The sequence below is a fragment of the Vanessa tameamea genome, chromosome 9, assembly GCF_037043105.1.
Source record: "Vanessa tameamea isolate UH-Manoa-2023 chromosome 9, ilVanTame1 primary haplotype, whole genome shotgun sequence".
NCBI classification, from domain to species: domain Eukaryota; kingdom Metazoa; phylum Arthropoda; class Insecta; order Lepidoptera; family Nymphalidae; genus Vanessa; species Vanessa tameamea.
This window is the reverse complement of record NC_087317.1, coordinates 3,021,504-3,048,818: the sequence shown is the minus strand read 5'-3', so window position 1 is coordinate 3,048,818 and position 27,315 is coordinate 3,021,504. Positions and strand designations below refer to the sequence as shown.

Sequence of the window (27,315 nt, the reverse complement as noted above, 5' to 3'; positions counted from 1 at the left end):
CTATAAATGTAGTTGATGCAGTGCCAAAGGTCTTAATGCATTTATGTCAAGTACTCATAACGTAACTATTTGTAAACACAACGCTGAACTGCGAATAGCAATTATTGCTAATTGTCTATGTTAACATAATAATGTAAATTTTATAAATTAGATGACCATACACATCTAAGCGTCTACAATGTTATTGGTTGGTGTGGTAAGATTTATTCAAGTAATTATTTTTAACTTCTAAAGTACAGGAGGCTGATGTAATAAACCAGTTCATATTACAACTTAGCACCATCCGAACGTTTGTTTTATTTGTCAGATGAATACAAAGCTCAACAATGTAGGTGCTTATCGTGGTTTCGCCCGCGTCAAATATTGCTCTTCCGCCCTCGTTGGTCGCACAGTGACGTTATGTAGTTCATAACCTTTTTTAATAAATGTCTTTCATAGTGGTTATTTCTTCAATTGTTCGGGAAAATCCCGCGTTAATAGCACGTTCAAATAAATAAACTGTTCATTAGGTACACAATTATAAATGATTGAAGTGTTTTTGGTTGTTTCGATGTTTATAAACATTGCAGTCACATACTTTTTATTTTCTTTTAATAAATGATTTTTGGAAATTTGGTAAGCATTTATTTATTTTGAACATGAATAATGTCTAATTAAAATAAACTATATATAAAAAGAAATATTACTACTTACTTTCAAACCTCGTTCAAACCAATTTTGGGTGGAAGTTTATCATGGTAATGTACATTATATATTTTTTATTTTATCATTCTCTTATTTTAGTTAGGTACAGGGGGACATACATTTTACGACATTGGAAGTGTCTCTCACGAAAACTTAGAAACCTCGATATAATTTTAAGGCCTATCCATAGATAGCCCAAACGTATGGGTTTGATGAAAAAATTTTTTTTGAGGTTTAAAGTATGGGTAACCCCCAAAATTTAATGTTTCTTTTTCTATTTTTGAGTGAAAATCTTAATGCGCTCTACATAATACATCTACTTACCAAGTTTCAACAGTATAGTTCTTATAGCTTCCGAAAAAGTGTCTGTGACATACGGACGGACAGACAGACAGACAGACATGACGAATCTGTAAGGGTTCCGTTTTTTACCATTTGGCTACGTAGCCCTAAAAATGATGTAAATGTCAACATATAATTATAGATAAATTTTATTCACGAAAACGGGCTCCTCCGCGTTTGATTATCGGCTCGTGTTAACAAAATAATATATTTAATTTGTATTTTTTTCGATGAGTTTATTCTTACGTACACTTAAACATTTTGTTATCACGAGCGTCACTCATACAAATGCACGTCGATAATTTAACGTGTGTAAAATTATAATATACTACATACCCGTTCCGACTTCGCACGAATAAAATAGGGATCTACATAGAATGTTTATATGGCAATAGCAATATCTCAATTGTTTTAAGTGGCAAGCCATTGTAGCTCCCATGATGTGCTCCCATATTTAAATTGTCATGCCTATTTTCATCTTCATGAATCATTCAATTCATGACCGGTCGTGGTCCATTGTTGGCCGTATGAAATCTATTCGGTTGTTTTTGAGTTTATTCGGATCAGATAGATGGACAGACACCGAGGAGAAAAATTGTTTTATAATACGTAGTGATACTGTTTATTTTAATTAGGTAGCAACCGATGATAGACCAAGATCATTAAAATAAAATAAATTAATATATTAACATAAGATACAACTTTGTTTTTCAAGAGTAACTGCGCAGTACACTCAAGAAAAGTAAACACTAATTTATAAGTGACTTTCGAAAATACAACACACGAAGACGAAATAATAATAATAGATGAAAAAATATGTACAAAATCAAAATCTCCCTCATCCAGGTAAACTTTTATAAGTAATTTTAAATTGTCATGTTATAGAATTCATCATTTCAGTCGGAAGACGTATACTGCTGGCCAAAGTCCACATCCGAGAATCTCCACAACAGCCGGTCTTGCGCTACCCGCATCCAGTAGCTTTCCGCGACTGTGTCTACGCTGCGTTTTTCGTTTCGTGGTCGTCACTCGAGATCTTTTCTGCCCCAACGGCTATATCCTATGACATAACTCGTAGAACCAATTCTACGAGCTATATTATAGGATTAAGCTTAATGTAATCCGGCAAGAAACGCTATAGTTACATTATAAATCAAACGTTGGCAATTTCTATATATTTATATAATATATTTATAACGTCCTACTCGCAGAAAGTCAGCTACAATGGCCTGACCCAAAAACAAGCCACCTGCAATACACAAGTATCTGCGTAACCATATGTGTCATAGACTGGATATTTTACTCAGGATCGACGGATTTACGTGCGTTATGAGGCATGGAAGTGTGACACTGCTATATTCCTACCTTCGGACTGCTGATATTGTTTAGTCAAAAAAACTTTACTTTTTACTGACTCAATTCGGATTTTTTGAAATAAATATGTAATTTTTGAGTTGTTATGGTTATTTTCAAGTCTAAGGTCGGAACTCGGAAAAGAACTCGGAACAGAAAACCCTCGGAAATAAATCCGAGTTCATGGTAGTTTTTGAGAAAATATTCAATGTTTCTTTATTGATTTTGAAATTGAACCTGAAACTTCGGGATCTGTAGTCTGACAAGCTAGCAATTATAATTGCAAGGCTTTTATACATATGTATAATCACATAAAGAAAATACTGGTGTATCGTTTTAGTCAGATCGGACGGATTTGGAATGGATGTTGTTGATTGCAATCTGCCAGGAAGATTTATGAGAAAAAGTAATTTAGATAAATGCCAGGCGTCACTTTGAAAATACTTTGCAGACAGATGAAGATCATCCCAGAAAGGATTAAGACTCTATTTAACATTGAAAATTTAAAAAGCGAAGACTTCACGAACAACTTGATAAACGATAAAATAAGAAGGCGTCTCAAACATACAGACACTGAAATCAAATCGTGATATATAACTGTCTAAGTGAATAATATGTTTATATTTATAATGTACATAGTAAATAGTACATCAAAAGTTATCTGTAATGGTTTGTAATCTTGATAGATACACTGTTATATAATATATGTTTAAAAAACTAAAAGTATCTGACTTTTCTTATTATCGCTGTATGAAATTCAACAAATACATTTATAAAATTATACTTCTGAATAACCACGGACTGAACGGGGTAATGAAGATGACGTCGTTCATTGTTAGTTGTTGCTGTAGTGGTTAAGAAGTGTCCACTATCCGACATAAAGGTCTGTTTATCACAGAACATTTTATGACAGAAATGGGTTGAAGTTTTTCTGCCATATCGAATAAATAGTATACCTCAAAGTCGATTTACGCGTCTATCTATTCCTTTGTTCACTTCCCTTAAGTAACATATGCGGTTACCACAAAATATTTTCGTAATTTTTTTATGATATATTTTGTATTAAAATTCGTCATTAGCGTTGAAATTGGCCTCCGTCTATCTCGTACTTAAAGAAACAAAACACAAGGCTATGACGTCAAGGAAAAAAATTGACCTGAGTGCACGTGATAATGAAATTGTTTTGATATATTTATTACATTATTTTTATTCGTACAGTAGCTTTTAATATAATTATATGCAAATACCATCTCTGATTTTCTCTGTTCTTTATCGCGTAACTTTAGAATTACGGTAAACAAGCCCACAGTATACACACGAAGTAATAAAAGTGTAAGCGCGACTTCGTGCTAAAGGGCATTTTGCGATTTGAATATATACGGGATCGAATTACTTAAGACCTGCACATGATAGTCACTAGTTACAAAAAATAATTCATCACAAATATATAAGTAATATGAAGATTATAGAAGCATTGATCGTTTTTATTTTTCATAGTTCATGAAGATGCGTGCACCACATTTTATAAAACAAATCAACTAAAACGATTTGAAAATTCAAAAAGCTTTCAACTGTACGTCAATTTTGATGTTATAGATACTTACACATATACTCGTCACATTGAAATGGATCGAGTTATTTTATTCAGCAATCGTTAAGTATTTTGAAAACATTTATATGAAAAATGAGTTTGTTCTCCAGCTCGGTGGTACGTTACGTCGTATATGTTTCGTTCACTCTGAAACGCAGTTGATGTGAACTAATGTTGCAAAGCTTTCAACTCCACCCCGGACAATGGCTCATTACAGCTGCAACCGCGATATATTGCCGTGCTAATGATTAAATATCTGAGTTAGTTCACAGTTTGACCTGAAATGACCCACTGGATGGAAAGTTTGTTCATAGAACGGGTTAAATTTGAACAAGCTATTCTTGCTGGTTAATCAAATCTTATTGTCGAAAGATTTATCTCTCCGCCCGTTAGTATGATTAATGTTACAGATTTTAGTGAGACTTTACTATACTGTATCTTATATCTGTCAATATAATATAATTTGTCCTGAAAAATTCAATAGTCTGGAAGTGGTCACAGGAATTTTTCGCATGACGTCATGAGTAAACACATACAAAGTCAATTTTGCAAGATCGTTCCAAAGAATAATTGCGTCTGTTTACGTCAAATCTTCACTCAATACAATAGCTTGGGTTTGGATCGTTTGGTCATTATAGGATTCGCATTGTTCTATATTTTAATTTGTATTGTATTATCGTCGTTCGAGTAATGATTCATCCTCTACATACTGCTAGTATTATATGTATTATTGTATTAACACTGGGAGTATTACCATTTTCCTAACCCCAGGCTGCGTTTTGAATGAATTAGTTTAAGTTATTGTTTCTTGATATAAGATCCAATTGCTTTAATTGATCCGAAATTTGAACATGGAACTTCGAGATGCAGCCGGAGTTAGCAATTGGACCAACAAAGTACAGTGTAATAAATGTGCAAGTGTAATTAAAGGTTACTAGAGGTTACTACCGAGGTGCTAAATTCCGAACCGGTGGTAGATTTTTGACATATATATAAAAAGAAATATTACTACTTACTTTCAAACCTCGTTCAAACCAATTTTGGGTGGAAGTTTATCATGGTAATGTACATTATATATTTTTTATTTTATCATTCTCCTATTTTAGTTAGGTACAGGGGGACACACATTTTACGACATTGGAAGTGTCTCTCACGAAAACTTAGAAACCTCGATATAATTTTAAGGCCTATCCATAGATACCCCAAACGTATGGGTTTGGTGAAAAAAATTTTTTTGAGGTTTAAAGTATGGGTAACCCCCAAAATTTAATGTTTCTTTTTCTATTTTTGAGTGAAAATCTTAATGCGATCTACATAATACATCTACTTACCAAGTTTCAACAGTATAGTTCTTATAGCTTCCGAAAAAGTGGCTGTGACATACGGACGGACAGACAGACAGACAGACAGACAGACAGACAGACATGACGAATCTGTAAGGGTTCCGTTTTTTACCATTTGGCTACGTAACCCTAAAAATGATGTAAATGTCAACATATAATTATAGATAAATTTTATTCACGAAAACGGGCTCCTCCGCGTTTGATTATCGGCTCGTGTTAACAAAATAATATATTTAATTTGTATTTTTTCGATGAGTTTATTCTTACGTACACTTAAACATTTTGTTATCACGAGCGTCACTCATACGAATGCACGTCGATAATTTAACGTGTGTAAAATTATAATATACTACATACCCGTTCCGACTTCGCACGAATAAAATAGGGATCTACATAGAATGTTTATATGGCAATACAAATAGCTCAATTGTTTTAAGTGGCAAGCCATTGTTGCTCCCATGATGTGCTCCCATATTTAAATTGTCATGCCTATTTTCATCTTCATGAATCATTCAATTCATGACCGGTCGTGGTCCATTGTTGGCCGTATGAAATCTATTCGGTTGTTTTTGAGTTTATTCGGATCAGATAGATGGACAGACACCGAGGAGAAAAATTGTTTTATAATACGTAGTGATACTGTTTATTTTAATTAAGGTAGCAACCGATGATAGACCAAGATCATTAAAATAAAATAAATTAATATATTAACATAAGATACAACTTTGTTTTTCAAGAGTAACTGCGCAGTACACTCAAGAAAAGTAAACACTAATTTATAAGTGACTTTCGAAAATACAACACACGAAGACGAAATAATAATAATAGATGAAAAAATATGTACAAAATCAAAATCTCCCTCATCCAGGTAAACTTTTATAAGTAATTTTAAATTGTCATGTTATAGAATTCATCATTTCAGTCGGAAGACGTATACTGCTGGCCAAAGTCCACATCCGAGAATCTCCACAACAGCCGGTCTTGCGCTACCCGCATCCAGTAGCTTTCCGCGACTGTGTCTACGCTGCGTTTTTCGTTTCGTGGTCGTCACTCGAGATCTTTTCTGCCCCAACGGCTATATCCTATGACATAACTCGTAGAACCAATTCTACGAGCTATATTATAGGATTAAGCTTAATGTAATCCGGCAAGAAACGCTATAGTTACATTATAAATCAAACGTTGGCAATTTCTATATATTTATATAATATATTTATAACGTCCTACTCGCTGAAAGTCAGCTACAATGGCCTGACCCAAAAACAAGCTACCTGCAATACACAAGTACCTGCGTAACCATATGTGTCATAGACTGGATATTTTACTCAGGATCGACGGATTTACGTGCGTTATGAGGCATGGAAGTGTAACACTGCTATATTCCTACCTTCGGACTGCTGATATTGTTTAGTCAAAAAAACTTTACTTTTTACTGACTCAATTCGGATTTTTTGAAATAAATATGTAATTTTTGAGTTGTTATGGTTATTTTCAAGTCTAAGGTCGGAACTCGGAAAAGAACTCGGAACAGAAAACCCTCGGAAATAAATCCGAGTTCATGGTAGTTTTTGAGAAAATATTCAATGTTTCTTTATTGATTTTGAAATTGAACCTGAAATTTCGGGATCTGTAGTCTGACAAGCTAGCAATTATAATTGCAAGGCTTTTATACATATGTAAATATAATCATATAAAGAAAATACTGGTGTATCGTTTTAGTCAGATCGGACGGATTTGGAATGGATGTTGTTGATTGCAATCTGCCAGGAAGATTTATGAGAAAAAGTCATTTAGATAAATGCCAGGCGTCACTTTGAAAATACTTTGCAGACAGATGAAGATCATCCCAGAAAGGATTAAGACTCTATTTAACATTGAAAATTTAAAAAGCGAAGACTTCACGAACAACTTGATAAACGATAAAATAAGAAGGCGTCTCAAACATACAGACACTGAAATCAAATCGTGATATATAACTGTCTAAGTGAATAATATGTTTATATTTATAATGTACATAGTAAATAGTACATCAAAAGTTATCTGTAATGGTTTGTAATCTTGATAGATACACTGTTATATAATATATGTTTAAAAAACTAAAAGTATCTGACTTTTCTTATTATCGCTGTATGAAATCCAACAAATACATTTATAAAATTATACTTCTGAATAACCACGGACTGAACTGGGTAATGAAGATGACGTCGTTCATTGTTAGTTGTTGCTGTAGTGGTTAAGAAGTGTCCACTATCCGACATAAAGGTCTGTTTATCACAGAACATTTTATGACAGAAATGGGTTGAAGTTTTTCTGCCATATCGAATAAATAGTATACCTCAAAGTCGATTTTCGCGTCTATCTATTCCTTTGTTCACTTCCCTTAAGTAACATACGCGGTTACCACAAAATATTTTCGTAATTTTTTTATGATATATTTTGTATTAAAATTCGCGTTAGCGTTGAAATTGGCCTCCGTCTATCTCGTACTTAAAGAAACAAAACACAAGGCTATGACGTCAAGGAAAAAAATTGACCTGAGTGCACGTGATAATGAAATTGTTTTGATATATTGATTACATTATTTTTATTCGTACAGTAGCTTTTAATATAATTATATGCAAATACCATCTCTGATTTTCTCTGTTCTTTATCGCGTAACTTTAGAATTACGGTAAACAAGCCCACAGTATACACACGAAGTAATAAAAGTGCAAGCGCGACTTCGTGCTAAAGGGCATTTTGCGATTTGAATATATACGGGATCGAATTACTTAAGACCTGTACACGATAGTCACTAGTTACAAAAAATAATTCATCACAAATATATAAGTAATATGAAGATTATAGAAGCATTGATCGTTTTTATTTTTCATAGTTCATGAAGATGCGTGCACCACATTTTATAAAACAAATCAACTAAAACGATTTGAAAATTCAAAAAGCTATCAACTGTACATCAATTTTGATGTTATAGATACTTACATATATACTCGTCACATTGGAATCGATCGAGTTATTTTATTCAGCAATCGTTAAGTATTTTGAAAACATTTATATGAAAAATGAGTTTGTTCTCCAGCTCGGTGGAACGTTACGTCGTATATGTTTCGTTCACTCTGAAACGCAGTTGATGTGAACTAATGTTGCAAAGCTTTCAACTCCACCCCGGACAATGGCTCATTACAGCTGCAACCGCGATATATTGCCGTGCTAATGATTAAATATCTGAGTTAGTTCACAGTTTGAGCTGAAATGACCCACTGGATGGAAAGTTTGTTCATAGAACGGGTTAAATTTGAACAAGCTATTCTTGCTGGTTAATCAAATCTTATTGTCGAAAGATTTATCTCTCCGCCCATTAGTATAATTAATGTTACAGATTTTAGTGAGACTTTACTATACTGTATCTTATATCTGTCAATACAATATAATATAATTTATCCTGAAAAATTCAATAGTCTGGAGGTGGTCACAGGAATTTTTCGCATGACGTCATGAGTAAACACCTACAAAGTCAATTTTGCAAGATCGTTCCAAAGAATATTGCGTCTGTTTACGTCAAATCTTCACTCAATACAATAGCTTGGGTTTGGATCGTTTGGTCATTATAGGATTCGCATTGTTCTATATTTTAATTTATATTGTATTATCGTCGTTCAAGTAATGATTCATCCTGTACATACTGCTAGTATTATATGTATTATTGTATTAACACTGGGAGTATTACCATTTTCCTACCCTCAGGCTGCGTTTTGAATGAATTAGTTTAAGTTATTGTTTCTTGATATAAGATCCAATTGCTTTAATTGATCCGAAATTTGAACATGGAACTTCGAGATGCAGCCGGAGTTAGCAATTCGATGGAAGTAAGTGACCTTCAATTGACCTTGAATGATCGATTAGTATCAAGTTGTCTGTATACATAATCTGATGAATTAGAATATATTAAATCAAAGCAAATAAACATCAACTGTTAAAACAATACTCCCTAGGAAAATTTATATAACATTGTACAAAAAAAAAAAACAAATTTACACTCGAACACTCGAAGGAAACAATTATGATTTATTGTATCTATCAAAATATTTCAAACCAAGAGCACCTTGTCGTTTCGCTACCTAAAATGTTCACGTTTTTGAAATATTTTTAAGGCGCTCTCTGGTCTGAAATAAGTGTTGACCTACTTTTTTAAATGTCTCCTCGTTTGCTTTTTTGAGTTTTTACGGTCCGGGCTATGTGTTTGCTGTTTATTCTCCTGGAGTCAAAGCTCCTTTGAATTTAAAGGTACTAATATTTTCCCTTTCAACATTTAATTTTAAAATTTTAGCAATGATATATTTGGGAATTTGATTATTATAATAAAATGAACTGCTCGCAAACGAATAAATATTTTATATAAAACAATATACAACAGTATAAATTACATAACGTTCTATATTAAATTATACTATATATATATACGTTTTATAAATTAAACTTCAACGATTGGTTTTGCTCCTTCGATCAACCATGCAGTGCCACTGTTCGCCTTCTCAAACACATCGACTGCAGCTTTACCGACCGAGTCCACTTTCTGCCAGAGCTGCTTCTTCACAAACACACCGAAGTCATTGCCTAAGCACTGATCATCCCATGTCTTGGGATCTGCTGTTAGTTTCGTTTCAGTAAATCCTGGGCAAATACCCAGGACCCTAATACCTGACCTGTTGAAATTATAGGCGTGTCCCAACGATTTCGTGAAGCCCATCACGGCAAACTTCGACGCTTGATATATCGGTAAATATTGATCAACTCTGAAACCGTAAATGGAGGCCAAGTTAATGATAGTTCCTCCTTTGCCATTTTTGTCAGTTCTCATGTGCTCCCAAAACTTCATAGACCATTCAATCAAGGCCCAAACGTTAATATCAATCGTTTTCTTTCCGAGTTGATCATTTAATATTCCAGCGTTGTTTATTAGTACATCGACAGTTTTGTACGTTTCGATGATTTTGTTCGATACGGGTTCCAAATCTTTTGTGACATCACATTTCATGAATACAGCCCTGTTAGCCCCATGTTTAGTGCATAAGCTTTTCGCTGCTTCCGTTCCTTGTCTGTCATCAATATCTAGTAGGACGGTAACTTTGGCACCTTTTTGTAGATATCTATCGGCAATTTCATAACCGATACCGACCGCACCACCGGTGATAACAACAACTTTATTTTTTAAATCTCTCGCCATGTTAACTTTACGCACTGCAATTTAAGATTGAGTTCTCGTAACGGAAACCGGCTATAAATGTAGTTGATGCAGTGCCAAAGGTCTTAATGCATTTATGTCAAGATAAATAAGCCGTGTTTATTTTAATACCCGAGGCAATGTTTACTCATAACGTAACTATTTGTAAACACAACGCTGAACTGCGAATAGCAATTATTGCTAATTGTCTATGTTAACATAATAATGTAAATTTTATAAATTAGATGACCATACACATCTAAGCGTCTACAATGTTATTGGTTGGTGTGGTAAGATTTGTTCAAGTAATTATTTTTAACTTCTAAAGTACAGGAGGCTGATGTAATAAACCAGTTCATATTACAACTTAGCACCATCCGAACGTTTGTTTTATTTGTCAGATGAATACAAAGCTCAACAATGTAGGTGCTTATCGTGGTTTCGCCCGCGTCAAATATTGCTCTTCCGCCCTCGTTGGTCGCACAGTGACGTTATGTAGTTCATAACCTTTTTTAATAAATGTCTTGCATAGTGATTATTTTTTAAATTGTTCGGGAAAATCCCGCGTTAATAGCACGTTCAAATAAATAAACTGTTAATTAGGTACACAATTATAAACGATTGAAGTGTTTTTGGTTGTTTCGATGTTTATAAACATTGCAGTCACATACTTTTTATTTTCTTTTAATAAATGAATTTTGGAAATTTGGTAAGCATTTATTTATTTTGAACATGAATAATGTCTAATTAAAATAAACTATATATAAAAAGAAATATTACTACTTACTTTCAAACCTCGTTCAAACCAATTTTGGGTGGAAGTTTATCATGGTAATGTACATTATATATTTTTTATTTTATCATTCTCTTATTTTAGTTAGTTACAAGGGGACATAAATTTTACGACATTGGAAGTGTCTCTCACGAAAACTTAGAAACCTCGATATAATTTTAGGGCCTATCCATAGATACCCCAAACGTATGGGTTTGGTGAAAAAAATTTTTTTGAGGTTTAAAGTATGGGTAACCCCCAAAATTTAATGTTTCTTTTTCTATTTTTGAGTGAAAATCTTAATGCGATCTACATAATACATCTACTTACCAAGTTTCAACAGTATAGTTCTTATAGCTTCCGAAAAAGTGGCTGTGACATACGGACGGACAGACAGACAGACAGACATGACGAATCTGTAAGGGTTCCGTTTTTTACCATTTGGCTACGTAACCCTAAAAATGATGTAAATGTCAACATATAATTATAGATAAATTTTATTCACGAAAACGGGCTCCTCCGCGTTTGATTATCGGCTCGTGTTAACAAAATAATATATTTAATTTGTATTTTTTCGATGAGTTTATTCTTACGTACACTTAAACATTTTGTTATCACGAGCGTCACTCATACAAATGCACGTCGATAATTTAACGTGTGTAAAATTATAATATACTACATACCCGTTCCGACTTCGCACGAATAAAATAGGGATCTACATAGAATGTTTATATGGCAATACAAATAGCTCAATTGTTTTAAGTGGCAAGCCATTGTAGCTCCCATGATGTGCTCCCATATTTAAATTGTCATGCCTATTTTCATCTTCATGAATCACTCAATTCATGACCGGTCGTGGTCCATTGTTGGCCGTATGAAATCCATTCGGTCGTTTTTGTGTTTATTCTGATCAGATAGATAGACAGACACCGAGGAGAAAAATTGTTTTATAATACGTAGTGATACTGTTTATTTTAATTAAGGTAACAACCGATGATAGACCAAGATCATTAAAATAAAATAAATTAATATATTAACATAAGATACAACTTTGTTTTTCAAGAGTAACTGCGCAGTACACTCAAGAAAAGTAAACACTAATTTATAAGTGACTTTCGAAAATACAACACACGAAGACGAAATAATAATAATAGATGAAAAAATATGTACAAAATCAAAATCTCCCTCATCCAGGTAAACGTTTATAAGTAATTTTAAATTGTCATGTTATAGAATTCATCATTTCAGTCGGAAGACGTATACTGCTGGACAAAGTCCACATCCGAGAATCTCCACAACAGCCGGTCTTGCGCTACCCGCATCCAGTAGCTTTCCGCGACTGTGTCTACGCTGCGTTTTTCGTTTCGTGGTCGTCACTCGAGAACTTTTCTGCCCCAACGGCTATATCCTATGACATAACTCGTAGAACCAATTCTACGAGCTATATTATAGGATTAAGCTTAATGTAATCCGGCAAGAAACGCTATAGTTACATTATAAATCAAACGTTGGCAATTTCTATATATTTATATAATATATTTATAACGTCCTACTCGCAGAAAGTCAGCTACAATGGCCTGACCCAAAAACAAGCCACCTGCAATACACAAGTATCTGCGTAACCATATGTGTCATAGACTGGATATTTTACTCAGGATCGACGGATTTACGTGCGTTATGAGGCATGGAAGTGTGACACTGCTATATTCCTACCTTCGGACTGCTGATATTGTTTAGTCAAAAAAACTTTACTTTTTACTGACTCAATTCGGATTTTTTGAAATAAATATGTAATTTTTGAGTTGTTATGGTTATTTTCAAGTCTAAGGTCGGAACTCGGAAAAGAACTCGGAACAGAAAACCCTCGGAAATAAATCCGAGTTCATGGTAGTTTTTGAGAAAATATTCAATGTTTCTTTATTGATTTTGAAATTGAACCTGAAACTTCGGGATCTGTAGTCTGACAAGCTAGCAATTATAATTGCAAGGCTTTTATACATATGTATAATCACATAAAGAAAATACTGGTGTATCGTTTTAGTCAGATCGGACGGATTTGGAATGGATGTTGTTGATTGCAATCTGCCAGGAAGATTTATGAGAAAAAGTAATTTAGATAAATGCCAGGCGTCACTTTGAAAATACTTTGCAGACAGATGAAGATCATCCCAGAAAGGATTAAGACTCTATTTAACATTGAAAATTTAAAAAGCGAAGACTTCACGAACAACTTGATAAACGATAAAATAAGAAGGCGTCTCAAACATACAGACACTGAAATCAAATCGTGATATATAACTGTCTAAGTGAATAATATGTTTATATTTATAATGTACATAGTAAATAGTACATCAAAAGTTATCTGTAATGGTTTGTAATCTTGATAGATACACTGTTATATAATATATGTTTAAAAAACTAAAAGTATCTGACTTTTCTTATTATCGCTGTATGAAATTCAACAAATACATTTATAAAATTATACTTCTGAATAACCACGGACTGAACGGGGTAATGAAGATGACGTCGTTCATTGTTAGTTGTTGCTGTAGTGGTTAAGAAGTGTCCACTATCCGACATAAAGGTCTGTTTATCACAGAACATTTTATGACAGAAATGGGTTGAAGTTTTTCTGCCATATCGAATAAATAGTATACCTCAAAGTCGATTTACGCGTCTATCTATTCCTTTGTTCACTTCCCTTAAGTAACATATGCGGTTACCACAAAATATTTTCGTAATTTTTTTATGATATATTTTGTATTAAAATTCGTCATTAGCGTTGAAATTGGCCTCCGTCTATCTCGTACTTAAAGAAACAAAACACAAGGCTATGACGTCAAGGAAAAAAATTGACCTGAGTGCACGTGATAATGAAATTGTTTTGATATATTTATTACATTATTTTTATTCGTACAGTAGCTTTTAATATAATTATATGCAAATACCATCTCTGATTTTCTCTGTTCTTTATCGCGTAACTTTAGAATTACGGTAAACAAGCCCACAGTATACACACGAAGTAATAAAAGTGTAAGCGCGACTTCGTGCTAAAGGGCATTTTGCGATTTGAATATATACGGGATCGAATTACTTAAGACCTGCACATGATAGTCACTAGTTACAAAAAATAATTCATCACAAATATATAAGTAATATGAAGATTATAGAAGCATTGATCGTTTTTATTTTTCATAGTTCATGAAGATGCGTGCACCACATTTTATAAAACAAATCAACTAAAACGATTTGAAAATTCAAAAAGCTTTCAACTGTACGTCAATTTTGATGTTATAGATACTTACACATATACTCGTCACATTGAAATGGATCGAGTTATTTTATTCAGCAATCGTTAAGTATTTTGAAAACATTTATATGAAAAATGAGTTTGTTCTCCAGCTCGGTGGTACGTTACGTCGTATATGTTTCGTTCACTCTGAAACGCAGTTGATGTGAACTAATGTTGCAAAGCTTTCAACTCCACCCCGGACAATGGCTCATTACAGCTGCAACCGCGATATATTGCCGTGCTAATGATTAAATATCTGAGTTAGTTCACAGTTTGACCTGAAATGACCCACTGGATGGAAAGTTTGTTCATAGAACGGGTTAAATTTGAACAAGCTATTCTTGCTGGTTAATCAAATCTTATTGTCGAAAGATTTATCTCTCCGCCCGTTAGTATGATTAATGTTACAGATTTTAGTGAGACTTTACTATACTGTATCTTATATCTGTCAATATAATATAATTTGTCCTGAAAAATTCAATAGTCTGGAAGTGGTCACAGGAATTTTTCGCATGACGTCATGAGTAAACACATACAAAGTCAATTTTGCAAGATCGTTCCAAAGAATAATTGCGTCTGTTTACGTCAAATCTTCACTCAATACAATAGCTTGGGTTTGGATCGTTTGGTCATTATAGGATTCGCATTGTTCTATATTTTAATTTGTATTGTATTATCGTCGTTCGAGTAATGATTCATCCTCTACATACTGCTAGTATTATATGTATTATTGTATTAACACTGGGAGTATTACCATTTTCCTACCCTCAGGCTGCGTTTTGAATGAATTAGTTTAATTTATTGTTTCTTGATATAAGATCCAATTGCTTTAATTGATCCGAAATTGGAACATGGAACTTCGAGATGCAGCCGGAGTTAGCAATTGGATGGAAGTAAGTGACCTTCAATTGACCTTGAATGATCGATTAGTATCAAGTTGTCTGTATACATAATCTGATGAATTAGAATATATTAAATCAAAGCAAATAAACATCAACTGTTAAAACAATACTCCCTAGGAAAATTTATATAACATTGTACAAAAAAAAAACAAATTTACACTCGAACACTCGAAGGAAACAATTATGATTTATTGTATCTATCAAAATATTTCAAACCAAGAGCACCTTGTCGTTTCGCTACCTAAAATGTTCACGTTTTTGAAATATTTTTAAGGCGCTCTCTGGTCTGAAATAAGTGTTGACCTACTTTTTTAAATGTCTCCTCGTTTGCTTTTTTGAGTTTTTACGTTCCGGGCTATGTGTTTGCTGTTTATTCTCCTGGAGTCAAAGCTCCTTTGAATTTAAAGGTACTAATATTTTCCCTTTCAACATTTAATTTTAAAATTTTAGCAATTATATATTTGGGAATTTGATTATTATAATAAAATAAACTGCTCGCAAACGAATAAATATTTTATATAAAACAATATACAACAGTATAAATTACATAACGTTCTATATTAAATTATACTATATATATATACGTTTTATAAATTAAACTTCAACGATTGGTTTTGCTCCTTCGATCAACCATGCAGTGCCACTGTTCGCCTTCTCAAACACATCGACTGCAGCTTTACCGACCGAGTCCACTTTCTGCCAGAGCTGCTTCTTCACAAACACACCGAAGTCATTGCCTAAGCACTGATCATCCCATGTCTTGGGATCTGCTGTTAGTTTCGTTTCAGTAAATCCTGGGCAAATACCCAGGACCCTAATACCTGACCTGTTGAAATTATAGGCGTGTCCCAACGATTTCGTGAAGCCCATCACGGCAAACTTCGACGCATGATATATCGGAAAATATTGATCAACTCTGAAACCGTAAATGGAGGCCAAGTTAATGATAGTTCCTCCTTTGCCATTTTTGTCAGTTCTCATGTGCTCCCAAAACTTCATAGACCATTCAATCAAGGCCCAAACGTTAATATCAATCGTTTTCTTTCCGAGTTGATCATTTAATATTCCAGCGTTGTTTATTAGTACATCGACAGTTTTGTACGTTTCGATGATTTTGTTCGATACGGGTTCCAAATCTTTTGTGACATCACATTTCATGAATACAGCCCTGTTAGCCCCATGTTTAGTGCATAAGCTTTTCGCTGCTTCCGTTCCTTGTCTGTCATCAATATCTAGTAGGACCGTAACTTTGGCACCTTTTTGTAGATATCTATCGGCAATTTCATAACCGATACCGACCGCACCACCGGTGATAACAACAACTTTATTTTTTAAATCTCTCGCCATGTTAACTTTACGCACTGCAATTTAAGATTGAGTTTTCGTAACGGAAACCGGCTATAAATGTAGTTGATACAGTGCCAAAGGTCAAAGTGTAAATTTTATAAATTAGATGACCATACACATCTAAGCATCTACAATGTTATTAGTTGGTGTGGTAAGATTTATTCAAGTAATTATTTTTAACTTCTAAAGTACAGGAGGCTGATGTAATAAACCAGTTCATATTACAACTTAGCACCATCCGAACGTTTGTTTTATTTGTCAGATGAATACAAAGCTCAACAATGTAGGTGCTTATCGTGGTTTCGCCCGCGTCAAATATTGTTCTTCCGCCCTCGTTGGTCGCACAGTGACGTTATGTAGTTCATAACCTTTTTTAATAAATGTCTTGCATAGTGGTTATTTCTTCAATTGTTCGGGAAAATCCCGCGTTAATAGCACGTTCAAATAAATAAACTGTTCATTAGGTACACAATTATAAATGATTGAAGTGTTTTTGGTTGTTTCGATGTTTATAAACATTGCAGTCACATACTTTTTATTTTCTTTTAATAAATGATTTTTGGAAATTTGGTAAGCATTTATTTATTTTGAACATGAATAATGTCTAATTAAAATAAACTATATATAAAAAGAAATATTACTACTTACTTTCAAACCTCGTTCAAACCAATTTTGGGTGGAAGTTTATCATGGTAATGTACATTATATATTTTTTATTTTATCATTCTCCTATTTTAGTTAGGTACAGGGGGACACACATTTTACGACATTGGAAGTGTCTCTCACGAAAACTTAGAAACCTCGATATAATTTTAAGGCCTATCCATAGATACCCCAAACGTATGGGTTTGGTGAAAAAAATTTTTTTGAGGTGTAAAGTATGGGTAACCCCCAAAATTTAATGTTTCTTTTTCTATTTTTGAGTGAAAATCTTAATGCGATCTACATAATACATCTACTTACCAAGTTTCAACAGTATAGTTCTTATAGCTTCCGAAAAAGTGGCTGTGACATACGGACGGACAGACAGACAGACAGACAGACAGACAGACAGACATGACGAATCTGTAAGGGTTCCGTTTTTTACCATTTGGCTACGTAACCCTAAAAATGATGTAAATGTCAACATATAATTATAGATAAATTTTATTCACGAAAACGGGCTCCTCCGCGTTTGATTATCGGCTCGTGTTAACAAAATAATATATTTAATTTGTATTTTTTCGATGAGTTTATTCTTACGTACACTTAAACATTTTGTTATCACGAGCGTCACTCATACGAATGCACGTCGATAATTTAACGTGTGTAAAATTATAATATACTACATACCCGTTCCGACTTCGCACGAATAAAATAGGGATCTACATAGAATGTTTATATGGCAATACAAATAGCTCAATTGTTTTAAGTGGCAAGCCATTGTTGCTCCCATGATGTGCTCCCATATTTAAATTGTCATGCCTATTTTCATCTTCATGAATCATTCAATTCATGACCGGTCGTGGTCCATTGTTGGCCGTATGAAATCTATTCGGTTGTTTTTGAGTTTATTCGGATCAGATAGATGGACAGACACCGAGGAGAAAAATTGTTTTATAATACGTAGTGATACTGTTTATTTTAATTAAGGTAGCAACCGATGATAGACCAAGATCATTAAAATAAAATAAATTAATATATTAACATAAGATACAACTTTGTTTTTCAAGAGTAACTGCGCAGTACACTCAAGAAAAGTAAACACTAATTTATAAGTGACTTTCGAAAATACAACACACGAAGACGAAATAATAATAATAGATGAAAAAATATGTACAAAATCAAAATCTCCCTCATCCAGGTAAACTTTTATAAGTAATTTTAAATTGTAATGTTATAGAATTCATCATTTCAGTCGGAAGACGTATACTGCTGGACAAAGTCCACATCCAAGAATCTCCACAACAGCCGGTCTTGCGCTACCCGCATCCAGTAGCTTTCCGCGACTGTGTCTACGCTGCGTTTTTCGTTTCGTGGTCGTCACTCGAGATCTTTTCTGCCCCAACGGCTATATCCTATAACATAACTCGTAGAACTAATTCTACGAGCTATATTATAGGATTAAGCTTAATGTAATCCGCCAAGAAACGCTATAGTTACATTATAAATCAAACGTTGGCAATTTCTATATATTTATATAATATATTTATAACGTCCTACTCGCTGAAAGTCAGCTACAATGGCCTGACCCAAAAACAAGCCACCTGCAATACACAAGTACCTGCGTAACCATATGTGTCATAGACTGGATATTTTACTCACGATCGACGGATTTACGTGCGTTATGAGGCATGGAAGTGTGACACTGCTATATTCCTACCTTCGGACTGCTGATATTGTTTAGTCAAAAAAACTTTACTTTTTACTGACTCAATTTGGATTTTTTGAAATAAATATGTAATTTTTGAGCTGTTATGGTCATTTTCAAGTCTAAGGTCGGAACTCGGAAAAGAACTCGGAACAGAAAACCCTCGGAAATAAATCCGAGTTCATGGTAGTTTTTGAGAAAATATTCAATGTTTCTTTATTGATTTTGAAATTGAACCTGAAACTTCGGGATCTGTAGTCTGACAAGCTAGCAATTATAATTGCAAGGCTTTTATACATATGTATAATCACATAAAGAAAATACTGGTGTATCGTTTTAGTCAGATCGGACGGATTTGGAATGGATGTTGTTGATTGCAATCTGCCAGGAAGATTTATGAGAAAAAGTAATTTAGATAAATGCCAGGCGTCACTTTGAAATTACTTTGCAGACAGATGAAGATCATCCCAGAAAGGATTAAGACTCTATTTAACATTGAAAATTTAAAAAGCGAAGACTTCACGAACAACTTGATAAACGATAAAATAAGAAGGCGTCTCAAACATACAGACACTGAAATCAAATCGTGATATATAACTATCTAAGTGAATAATATGTTTATATTTATAATGTACATAGTAAATAGTACATCAAAAGTTATCTGTAATGGTTTGTAATCTTGATAGATACACTGTTAGCTGATAAAAAATTGTGTGATTAAACAGGAAAAACTATTATTAATTGATAACAGCAATATTTTAGTGAAGTCAACAAAGTCGAGTAATACTTTTATTATATTTTGTAGAAACTGTATTAATTTTTTTGGAAAATGTCATTTTCTTACAAACGCATAAAATAATCTAAACTAGTGCGTACTAGTTATTACATTTTTTAAATTGCCAAATAGGCAAAAGAGTACTTTGTAAACAGCCTTGTACTATTAGAAAAAGTTTACATTATTATTTCTGAGATAAAATCGTCTACAGCCAAATCATTAAGGAACAACAATTAATGAAATTCTGTTCTTTTTTTATGAACCATGAAATTTTGTAATATTCTATATACAAGTACCATATACTCTGCGACTGAGGAAAATGTCGTTTAGCAATCTTACCATGTCAGGTAAATCTATTCTATGTGTATTTAGCATCTTGCATAAGAGCGTCATAGTATGAGATCCAAAGCTTTTCCTTAAAGGAGAGAAGACCTGTGCAAAGCGGAAGAGTAAGACATTTGCTCATTTACATTACACTTATATTTAATCGTTCCTAAAAGGAAGGCAACGCACCTGCAAACAGCCCAATGTTGCAAATGTGTAGGGGCGATGGTAGTCACTTTCTATCGACGAGCCTCCTGTCCGTTGGCCATTATTACATTTAAAAAAATCGGATTATTACCTTGAGAGAATTGTGAGTACATGTGCAGACCATCATGCCCTGCAATATCTCCTGCACAAAGTTTTCGAATGGATGCCGCGGGCAAAACCAGTAAACCCCATATGTTTTAATCTCAAAGGGTGTGACAAGCGTAAATAATGATGTTACATAAGTCTCGATTGTGTATATAATGATTATATTATTTGTCGGCTTCCACTGATAGACTTTATGATCTTGAACTTGACGTCATACTTATAACATGTTGCAATATTATTGAGCCTTGTAATAATGAGGGTTATCTCAACAAGAAAGATTTCCGTTATGTAAGATTATACTATCGTAAGCTCATTATTGCAGTTCCTGAGTATATGTCCTAGGCTAGAGCAATGTACTGGGTATCATCGGTAAGAGTTTTACAGTCTTGCTGCTCAGAGGAAACACAAAGTTTCCGTAAACTCAGTTTGATGAGACGCTGAATAACATCGATGTAGTTGTACAGAAGTACGGTGTTGAGATTTGAGAACGAATATACGCTATGTATGATGAGGTAGACAACCAGGATAAACTTGTCTTCTCCGTCCTCCAGACCTAGTGAGATATAATGTTAGGTCGGTCACTGTCACGGCCAACAAAATAGGGTATATTCAAATATAGTTAAGATCTTTCATGATTATTACTTATATTGGAATTAAGAGGATTTAGGACCAAATTACAATGTTTATTAAGAAAAAGTCTGTATTCTTCAGACGATAAATATCAAAAAATCATATTACACTATAAATATAATCTATATACAGTCTCTATCATACTTTTATCATAGGTCATATTTGTACAGTACCGATCATAAAATCTTAACTATAGCTGTACACTATGAAAAAAACTGCTATTCATAGTATTATGTTTTCCCCCTTCCCCTTTCGTGGTACCCCTGAAACTAATATGATCTACAATATCTAATTATTTCCAATCAAATCATATCAAATACCTCAATTCAATATAGAAGCACTTACTTATTGATCTAAACTCAACCTTTTTTTTCTTTATATGTAACGAACTATTACTGTTATTTACAAACTGTATGTAAATACAGAAATATTTATAATGACAGAGAGCTTTGTACAGGAAGACAAATTTTCTAGTAGCTATTAAATTTAGTCATATAATATAAAACGTAAATTACTTGATAACAAGCCGCATTTGGGCTCCATCATCATCATCATTAAGTTAAGTAAATATGAATTATTTTAGTCCATTTAATGTTAATTTAATTTAGCTATTAACAAATTATACCATTAACTATTTAAACTTACCTTAGATATTCATTATCATCTCCTCAAAATAAAATACATAATTTAGTGTGTTATTGACCTTCAGTCAAGTCGTTAAGGAGGTATGCGATCACTGCCGAAATATCACCATTAATATAAAGAAAGACACCCTAAATAAGCTAACTACATTAGGTGATTTGTTTAAAATTAAAGTTCTTAAATTAAATTGTGGTACCACGGTCCCGTTATTAAGTGCTACCATAACATAGCTACTACACCCAAGGTTAGTTCCTGACGAGGGAACTCTTTTTTTATGGCATAGGTTGGCGGACGATCATATGAGCCACCTGGTGGTAAGTGGTCACCACCGCACATAGACAATGGCGCTGTAAGAAATATTAACCTTTCCTTACATCGCCAATGCGCTATCAACCTTGGGAACTATATTATGTCACTTGTGCCTGTAGTTACACTGCCTCACTCATCCTTCAAACCGGAACATAACAATACTGTTTGAAGGTAGAATATCTGATGAGTGGGTGGTACCTATCCAGGCGGGCTTGCACAAAGCCCACCCAGTAAACTCTTCAAAGACCAACAGCTTAGACACGACATTTTGCACAGGCATTTGATTTTAATGGCCCGTTATATATCTAGCATGACTATGATGGTGTTGTTAACTCCAAGTCGACAACACTACCCGATCATTGTGGCGTTACAATTATCGACAAAATGTAGTCTTGGTTCTTATGTTATCAGAATGTTATATTTTATTTTGTTAGGCTTGCACAGTACTAAAAAATACAAAATTCTAGGTAGTACTGTTGACTATACCGTTGCCTGTTTAAGATCATAGCTCGTCGGTGCTGAAGTTAACGTTGCTCTAAGTATGGTCTCAAGTCACTAGAAGGTAATTTTTTATTTTTTTATTTTATACTAATTCTAGGTGGACGGACAAGTGGACTATCTGATGTTAAGTTATAATTATAATAGGGTCATCACGGCTCTTAGACGGTTTAAGAAATATGAACCATTTAGGTCACGTACATACAAATTATAAGACATTCGTAAAATTGCTAAATTAATGCTTGTCGAAGGTAGTGAAATATTAGATTCGCCGTTCGGCTGAGGTTGTGTTGAATATTGCGATAAAATTTTACGATTTGATAAATTAAAACGACACCTGGCTTGTAAACTGGTTTTCGTTATCTCTGACGCGTAACATCTGGACTTTTTGCTTTGCACATGGATAATTGTTTTGTTTAAGGATTGGGTTTTGTTGTTGTGAATAGGTCTTTTTAGACCTTATTTATCGTTTCAGATATATGTATATGTATATATATATATATATGTCACGGTAGCATGCGAAAGCGATCCCGTGGCGCCCGCCGATGAGACGGAGAGGGTACCGCTGTTTTTTTAGTGGGTATCCCGGTGTACCGCTCAACATCTTGGGCACCGGCGAGTCTCACATACCCCCCCACTTCCACGTGGAAACGTGTAACGAGTTCTTCCAGCGAGAAAAAAAAAAAGTTTGTGAAATATTAAATAACTGATCAAAATATTGGAACGTTTTTTATTTCGATTTATTGCTGATATTATACTGATTGTGATCATAATTATAGTAGGACTAGCTGTTACCCGCGGCTTTGCTCGCGTAGAATATGAATATATTTACAAATTAACTTAAAGTATTACGTATATAAAGTTTCATGCTTCTAACTTCAAAAATGACGGACTTCCAGACTAACCTATATAAGAAATGTCAACCTCTATTAAACCCCTTAGAGGTAGAATATCTAGAAACACTTAAATACGTATTTAATCATTTTTAATCAGTATTTCAAAAACATAGTATCATAGTTTCAACTTAAAAAATGACGGACTTCCATAAAAACTTTCATTTCTAATTTCACCCCCTCAGAGGTAGAATATCAAAAAAACTCTTAAATACGTATTTACTCATTTTTAATCAGTATCCCAAAAATAAAGTTTCATGTTTCTATCTTTCATCCCTTATTTTACTCCCTCAGAGGTAGGGGTAGAATTTCCAAAATTTGCTTCTTAGTTGGTGTCATGATATGTTAGTTTATAAGTGTACAGCCTAAAATATAAGTTTTATGCTTCTAGTTCTAAATATGACAATACTTTCAACAACTTACAACCTTTCATCCCCCATTATCAACCCTTTACAGCATGTCCTTTTTCAGGCTCTAGACTATTTGTGTACCAAATTTCATTTAAATCGGTCCAGTAGATTTGGCGTGAAAGAGAGACAGACAGACAGACAGACAGAGTTACTTTCGCATTTATTATATTAGTATGGAAGTATGGATTTAATCAAAGTAATATTAGTTTATTTCATTGTATATAATTTTGTTTAACTTGCTCTCAAGTTACCTGTTAAAATCGTATATCTTCTAATGATAATCAAATTCTTCGCTACATAGTATAAAACAAAGTCGCTTCCCTCTGTCTGTCCCTATGTTTGCCTAGATCTTTAAAAATACACGGCGGTTTTCGATGCAGTTTTAATAGATAGAGTGAATCAAGAGGTAGGTTTATATGTATAATAAATGCCTAATATAGTACAGAAAAAATTATAATTGTAGAGGTTTCGAATGTTATGTAAACATTTTTTTATATTGCAAACAAGATAATATAAAAACGTTATATATAAAGACATTTTGTAGTATATTTAGTAGTATTAGAAGGTCATTAACCTTACCGCCTTGACAGAATATGTTTGCGCAATATACATACATGGCTTAAATTTTTTTTAAAGAGTTTTGTTTGTTGTTTGTTATCTAATTTTGTTTTTTCTGAGATCCAAGCAAATACTGGTAATCTAAATGTAACATTACTTAAGATATATATCTCCTAGATATGACGTAACAGCTAGCAGTTTCGTAACTATGTTCTTACGCTATTTATATAATTCGTTTAGATTTTTTATTATAGGTAAGCGGAACGAGAAGTGAGCCACCTAATGGCAAGTGGTTGCTAATAAACATTGGCTCTGCAGGAAATATTAACCATTTCTTACATCACCAATGCGTCACCATTGGTGCGAATGCAAAGTAGCTCTTCCTGTATGTCTGTCTGTTACGTCAATACATCAGAATACCTCGTCGTGTTGCCGTCGCCTGTAACTGCAGACCTGGTGATTATTTTTGCCTAAGGTTTCGAAATGCAATTTATTTATCAAAACCTACAGGTATTCTATAGCCGTCATATGCGGTGATGATTTGTATTTTTAATCTTATCTCTATATGATTTTTTATATAACGTAAGTGAATTATAAAATCATATAATAAACCCCACTTCATAATTAACTTATAGATAACACACTTAATACTTTTCAATGACATTGTAAATATTTTTATACGCCAAAACTATAAGTAGCTTTAAGGAAAATCTATTTTTTTTTTCATTTGCGGGTAATATCGATTACTTTATATCTTTGATGTTTTGTATATGGTATAATTGCATTCTCGGTAGTGGTTATTATTGACATGATTATTCTGATTAATCTACTCGCTCATATATCATTAACACAAATGAAGCATATTGATTTGCACTTAGAACATTACAAAGAAAAAAAGTCTTAGTCACAACATTTGGTCGATTGAGAAATATGAATCAAAATATATATACAATAAAATAAATCAATTCAGGTTAACACAATGAGAATATAAACAAAAAATAAATAAAAAATCACTACGATAAAAACGTTATATTTAATAAACATAAAACTCACTTGACTTCAAAATAAACGAATTGAAAAATACATATATACATAATACGTATAAAAACTCTTATAAATCGTGACTAAATATCTAACTTCGCTGTTTATATTTAAATGTCTATCTTTTCAGCCGGTCTAGAACCTTCCACAAGCCAGGCAGTACCACTATCAGCTTTTCTGAATATTTCTACCGTACCATCACCGATATCTTTAGGATGCTGCCAATCATAAGATTTCACATCTTCAAGGAATACGTCTAAAGTTTCATCTTCCCACACACTTGGATTGTTAGCCATACTTGAAAATGTTAGTCCTGGACACAGCGTAATCACACGAACGCACCCCTTTTTGAAATTGGTCTCATGACCTAAGGATTTCGAGAATCCGAGTACCGCGTATTTTGAAGCGTGATAGAATGGTATGTAGGCTGTTATCCTGTAACCGAATATCGAAGACACGTTTATGATGGTACCACCTCGACCACCTTTGTCTAATCTCATGTTCTCGTAAAACTTCATCGTCCACTCCATCACGGCTATTGCATTTATATTCATCGTTTTTTTTATGTTTTTCTCATCGAGAACACCAGCGTTGTTGATAAGGATATCAATATATTTATGATTATTTATAATTTTTTCATATACTTCATTCAAATCACTTAAAACATTGCATTTGTAAAAAATCGCTCTATCGTCTCCGAATTTCTCTTTCAAAGTTTTCAATGATTCTTTTCCTTTCTCTTCATTTAAATCGAGGAGGATCGCTAATTTTGCTCCTTGTTCCAGAAAGCTATTCACCATAGCTAGTCCTAAGCCCTCCGCTGAGCCTGTTACAGCGACAATTTTTCCCTTAACCTCTCTATCCATGTTGACCGTGTTAAAAACAACAACGTACTGATTTGAAACGTGAGTAATCTTTTTTTATATACGCTTTCAACTGTGGTACTTTAGTTTGTGATAATAGCCTTCATCGTATTTTTTGTGGTAATTGTCGAGTTTACAGTTTTAATGTTCCTTTTTTGTTAATCCTATTAGTTGTGAAAACCAAGATTACATGAATGCAAGTATAATAAATGTATTTATATCAAATGAATTGTGTAAACACAATATATTTTAGTTTCGGTAACGTATAATATACTTAATGTACAAGTTATTTATGTAAGCTGTTAGATAAATAAACAAATAATATGAGGCTTAAAATGTTAAATAATAATATATCCCATTGTATTAAGTAAATTAAATTATTTAAATTTAAATAATTAAGTTACAAATATTTATTTATTTAAAATATATTTATTTCATTGTATAGAGCGATTTATAAAAAGGTATTTTCGTACGAGATAATATAGCAGTTTTTGGCAATTCTATTAATATTATATATTACTTTATGAGTAATCTGAGATTAAGAAATTCATTTAAAAAATGTATGCCATGTAATGAGAAATAATTTAGCAAATGATTATATAGAAAAAAAAGATTATTTTATCTGAAAGTAGTTTAGTCCTAACAAAACTTTAACGTTTGTTTTGTTCATATCCTAAATCTGAAATAATTTTTTAGGCCTAATATGATTTTGTGTATTTTAGTAAGAAAGAGACTAAGCGCTTGTTTGCGTCAAGATTCATTTGTGCTGAAAGGGAGATACAGATACTATGACAAATGCGAAAAAACTAGAGAAAAATATATGTTAACCTACATTATACAGCATTATTTCGTCTCCAATAATA

At 33.3% G+C, this 27,315-nt stretch overlaps 3 protein-coding genes across 3 annotated transcripts; all 3 read right to left on the bottom strand.

Moving 5' to 3' along the window:
* Window positions 1–9,687: 9,687 nt before the first annotated feature.
* On the bottom strand, window positions 9,688–10,567 carry LOC135193435 (15-hydroxyprostaglandin dehydrogenase [NAD(+)]-like). The gene has a single exon (XM_064215867.1). The coding sequence runs from the start codon at window positions 10,535–10,537 to the stop codon at window positions 9,785–9,787; it is 753 nt and encodes a 250-aa protein (XP_064071937.1). The 5' UTR covers window positions 10,538–10,567; the 3' UTR covers window positions 9,688–9,784.
* Window positions 10,568–15,997: 5,430 nt separating this feature from the next.
* On the bottom strand, window positions 15,998–16,862 carry LOC135193438 (15-hydroxyprostaglandin dehydrogenase [NAD(+)]-like). The gene has a single exon (XM_064215893.1). The coding sequence runs from the start codon at window positions 16,845–16,847 to the stop codon at window positions 16,095–16,097; it is 753 nt and encodes a 250-aa protein (XP_064071963.1). The 5' UTR covers window positions 16,848–16,862; the 3' UTR covers window positions 15,998–16,094.
* An 8,700-nt stretch (window positions 16,863–25,562) lies between these two features.
* Window positions 25,563–26,496, bottom strand: LOC113394861 (15-hydroxyprostaglandin dehydrogenase [NAD(+)]-like). Its single transcript, XM_026632305.2, has one exon. The coding sequence runs from the start codon at window positions 26,453–26,455 to the stop codon at window positions 25,700–25,702; it is 756 nt and encodes a 251-aa protein (XP_026488090.1). The 5' UTR covers window positions 26,456–26,496; the 3' UTR covers window positions 25,563–25,699.
* Window positions 26,497–27,315: the final 819 nt, after the last annotated feature.

What these genes read in the sequence shown, in the direction of transcription:
- LOC135193435 (XM_064215867.1), bottom strand. Translation starts at nt 10,537, where the DNA reads ATGGCGAGAGATTTAAAAAATAAAGTTGTTGTTATCACCGGTGGTGCG.
- LOC135193438 (XM_064215893.1), bottom strand. Translation starts at nt 16,847, where the DNA reads ATGGCGAGAGATTTAAAAAATAAAGTTGTTGTTATCACCGGTGGTGCG.
- LOC113394861 (XM_026632305.2), bottom strand. Translation starts at nt 26,455, where the DNA reads ATGGATAGAGAGGTTAAGGGAAAAATTGTCGCTGTAACAGGCTCAGCG.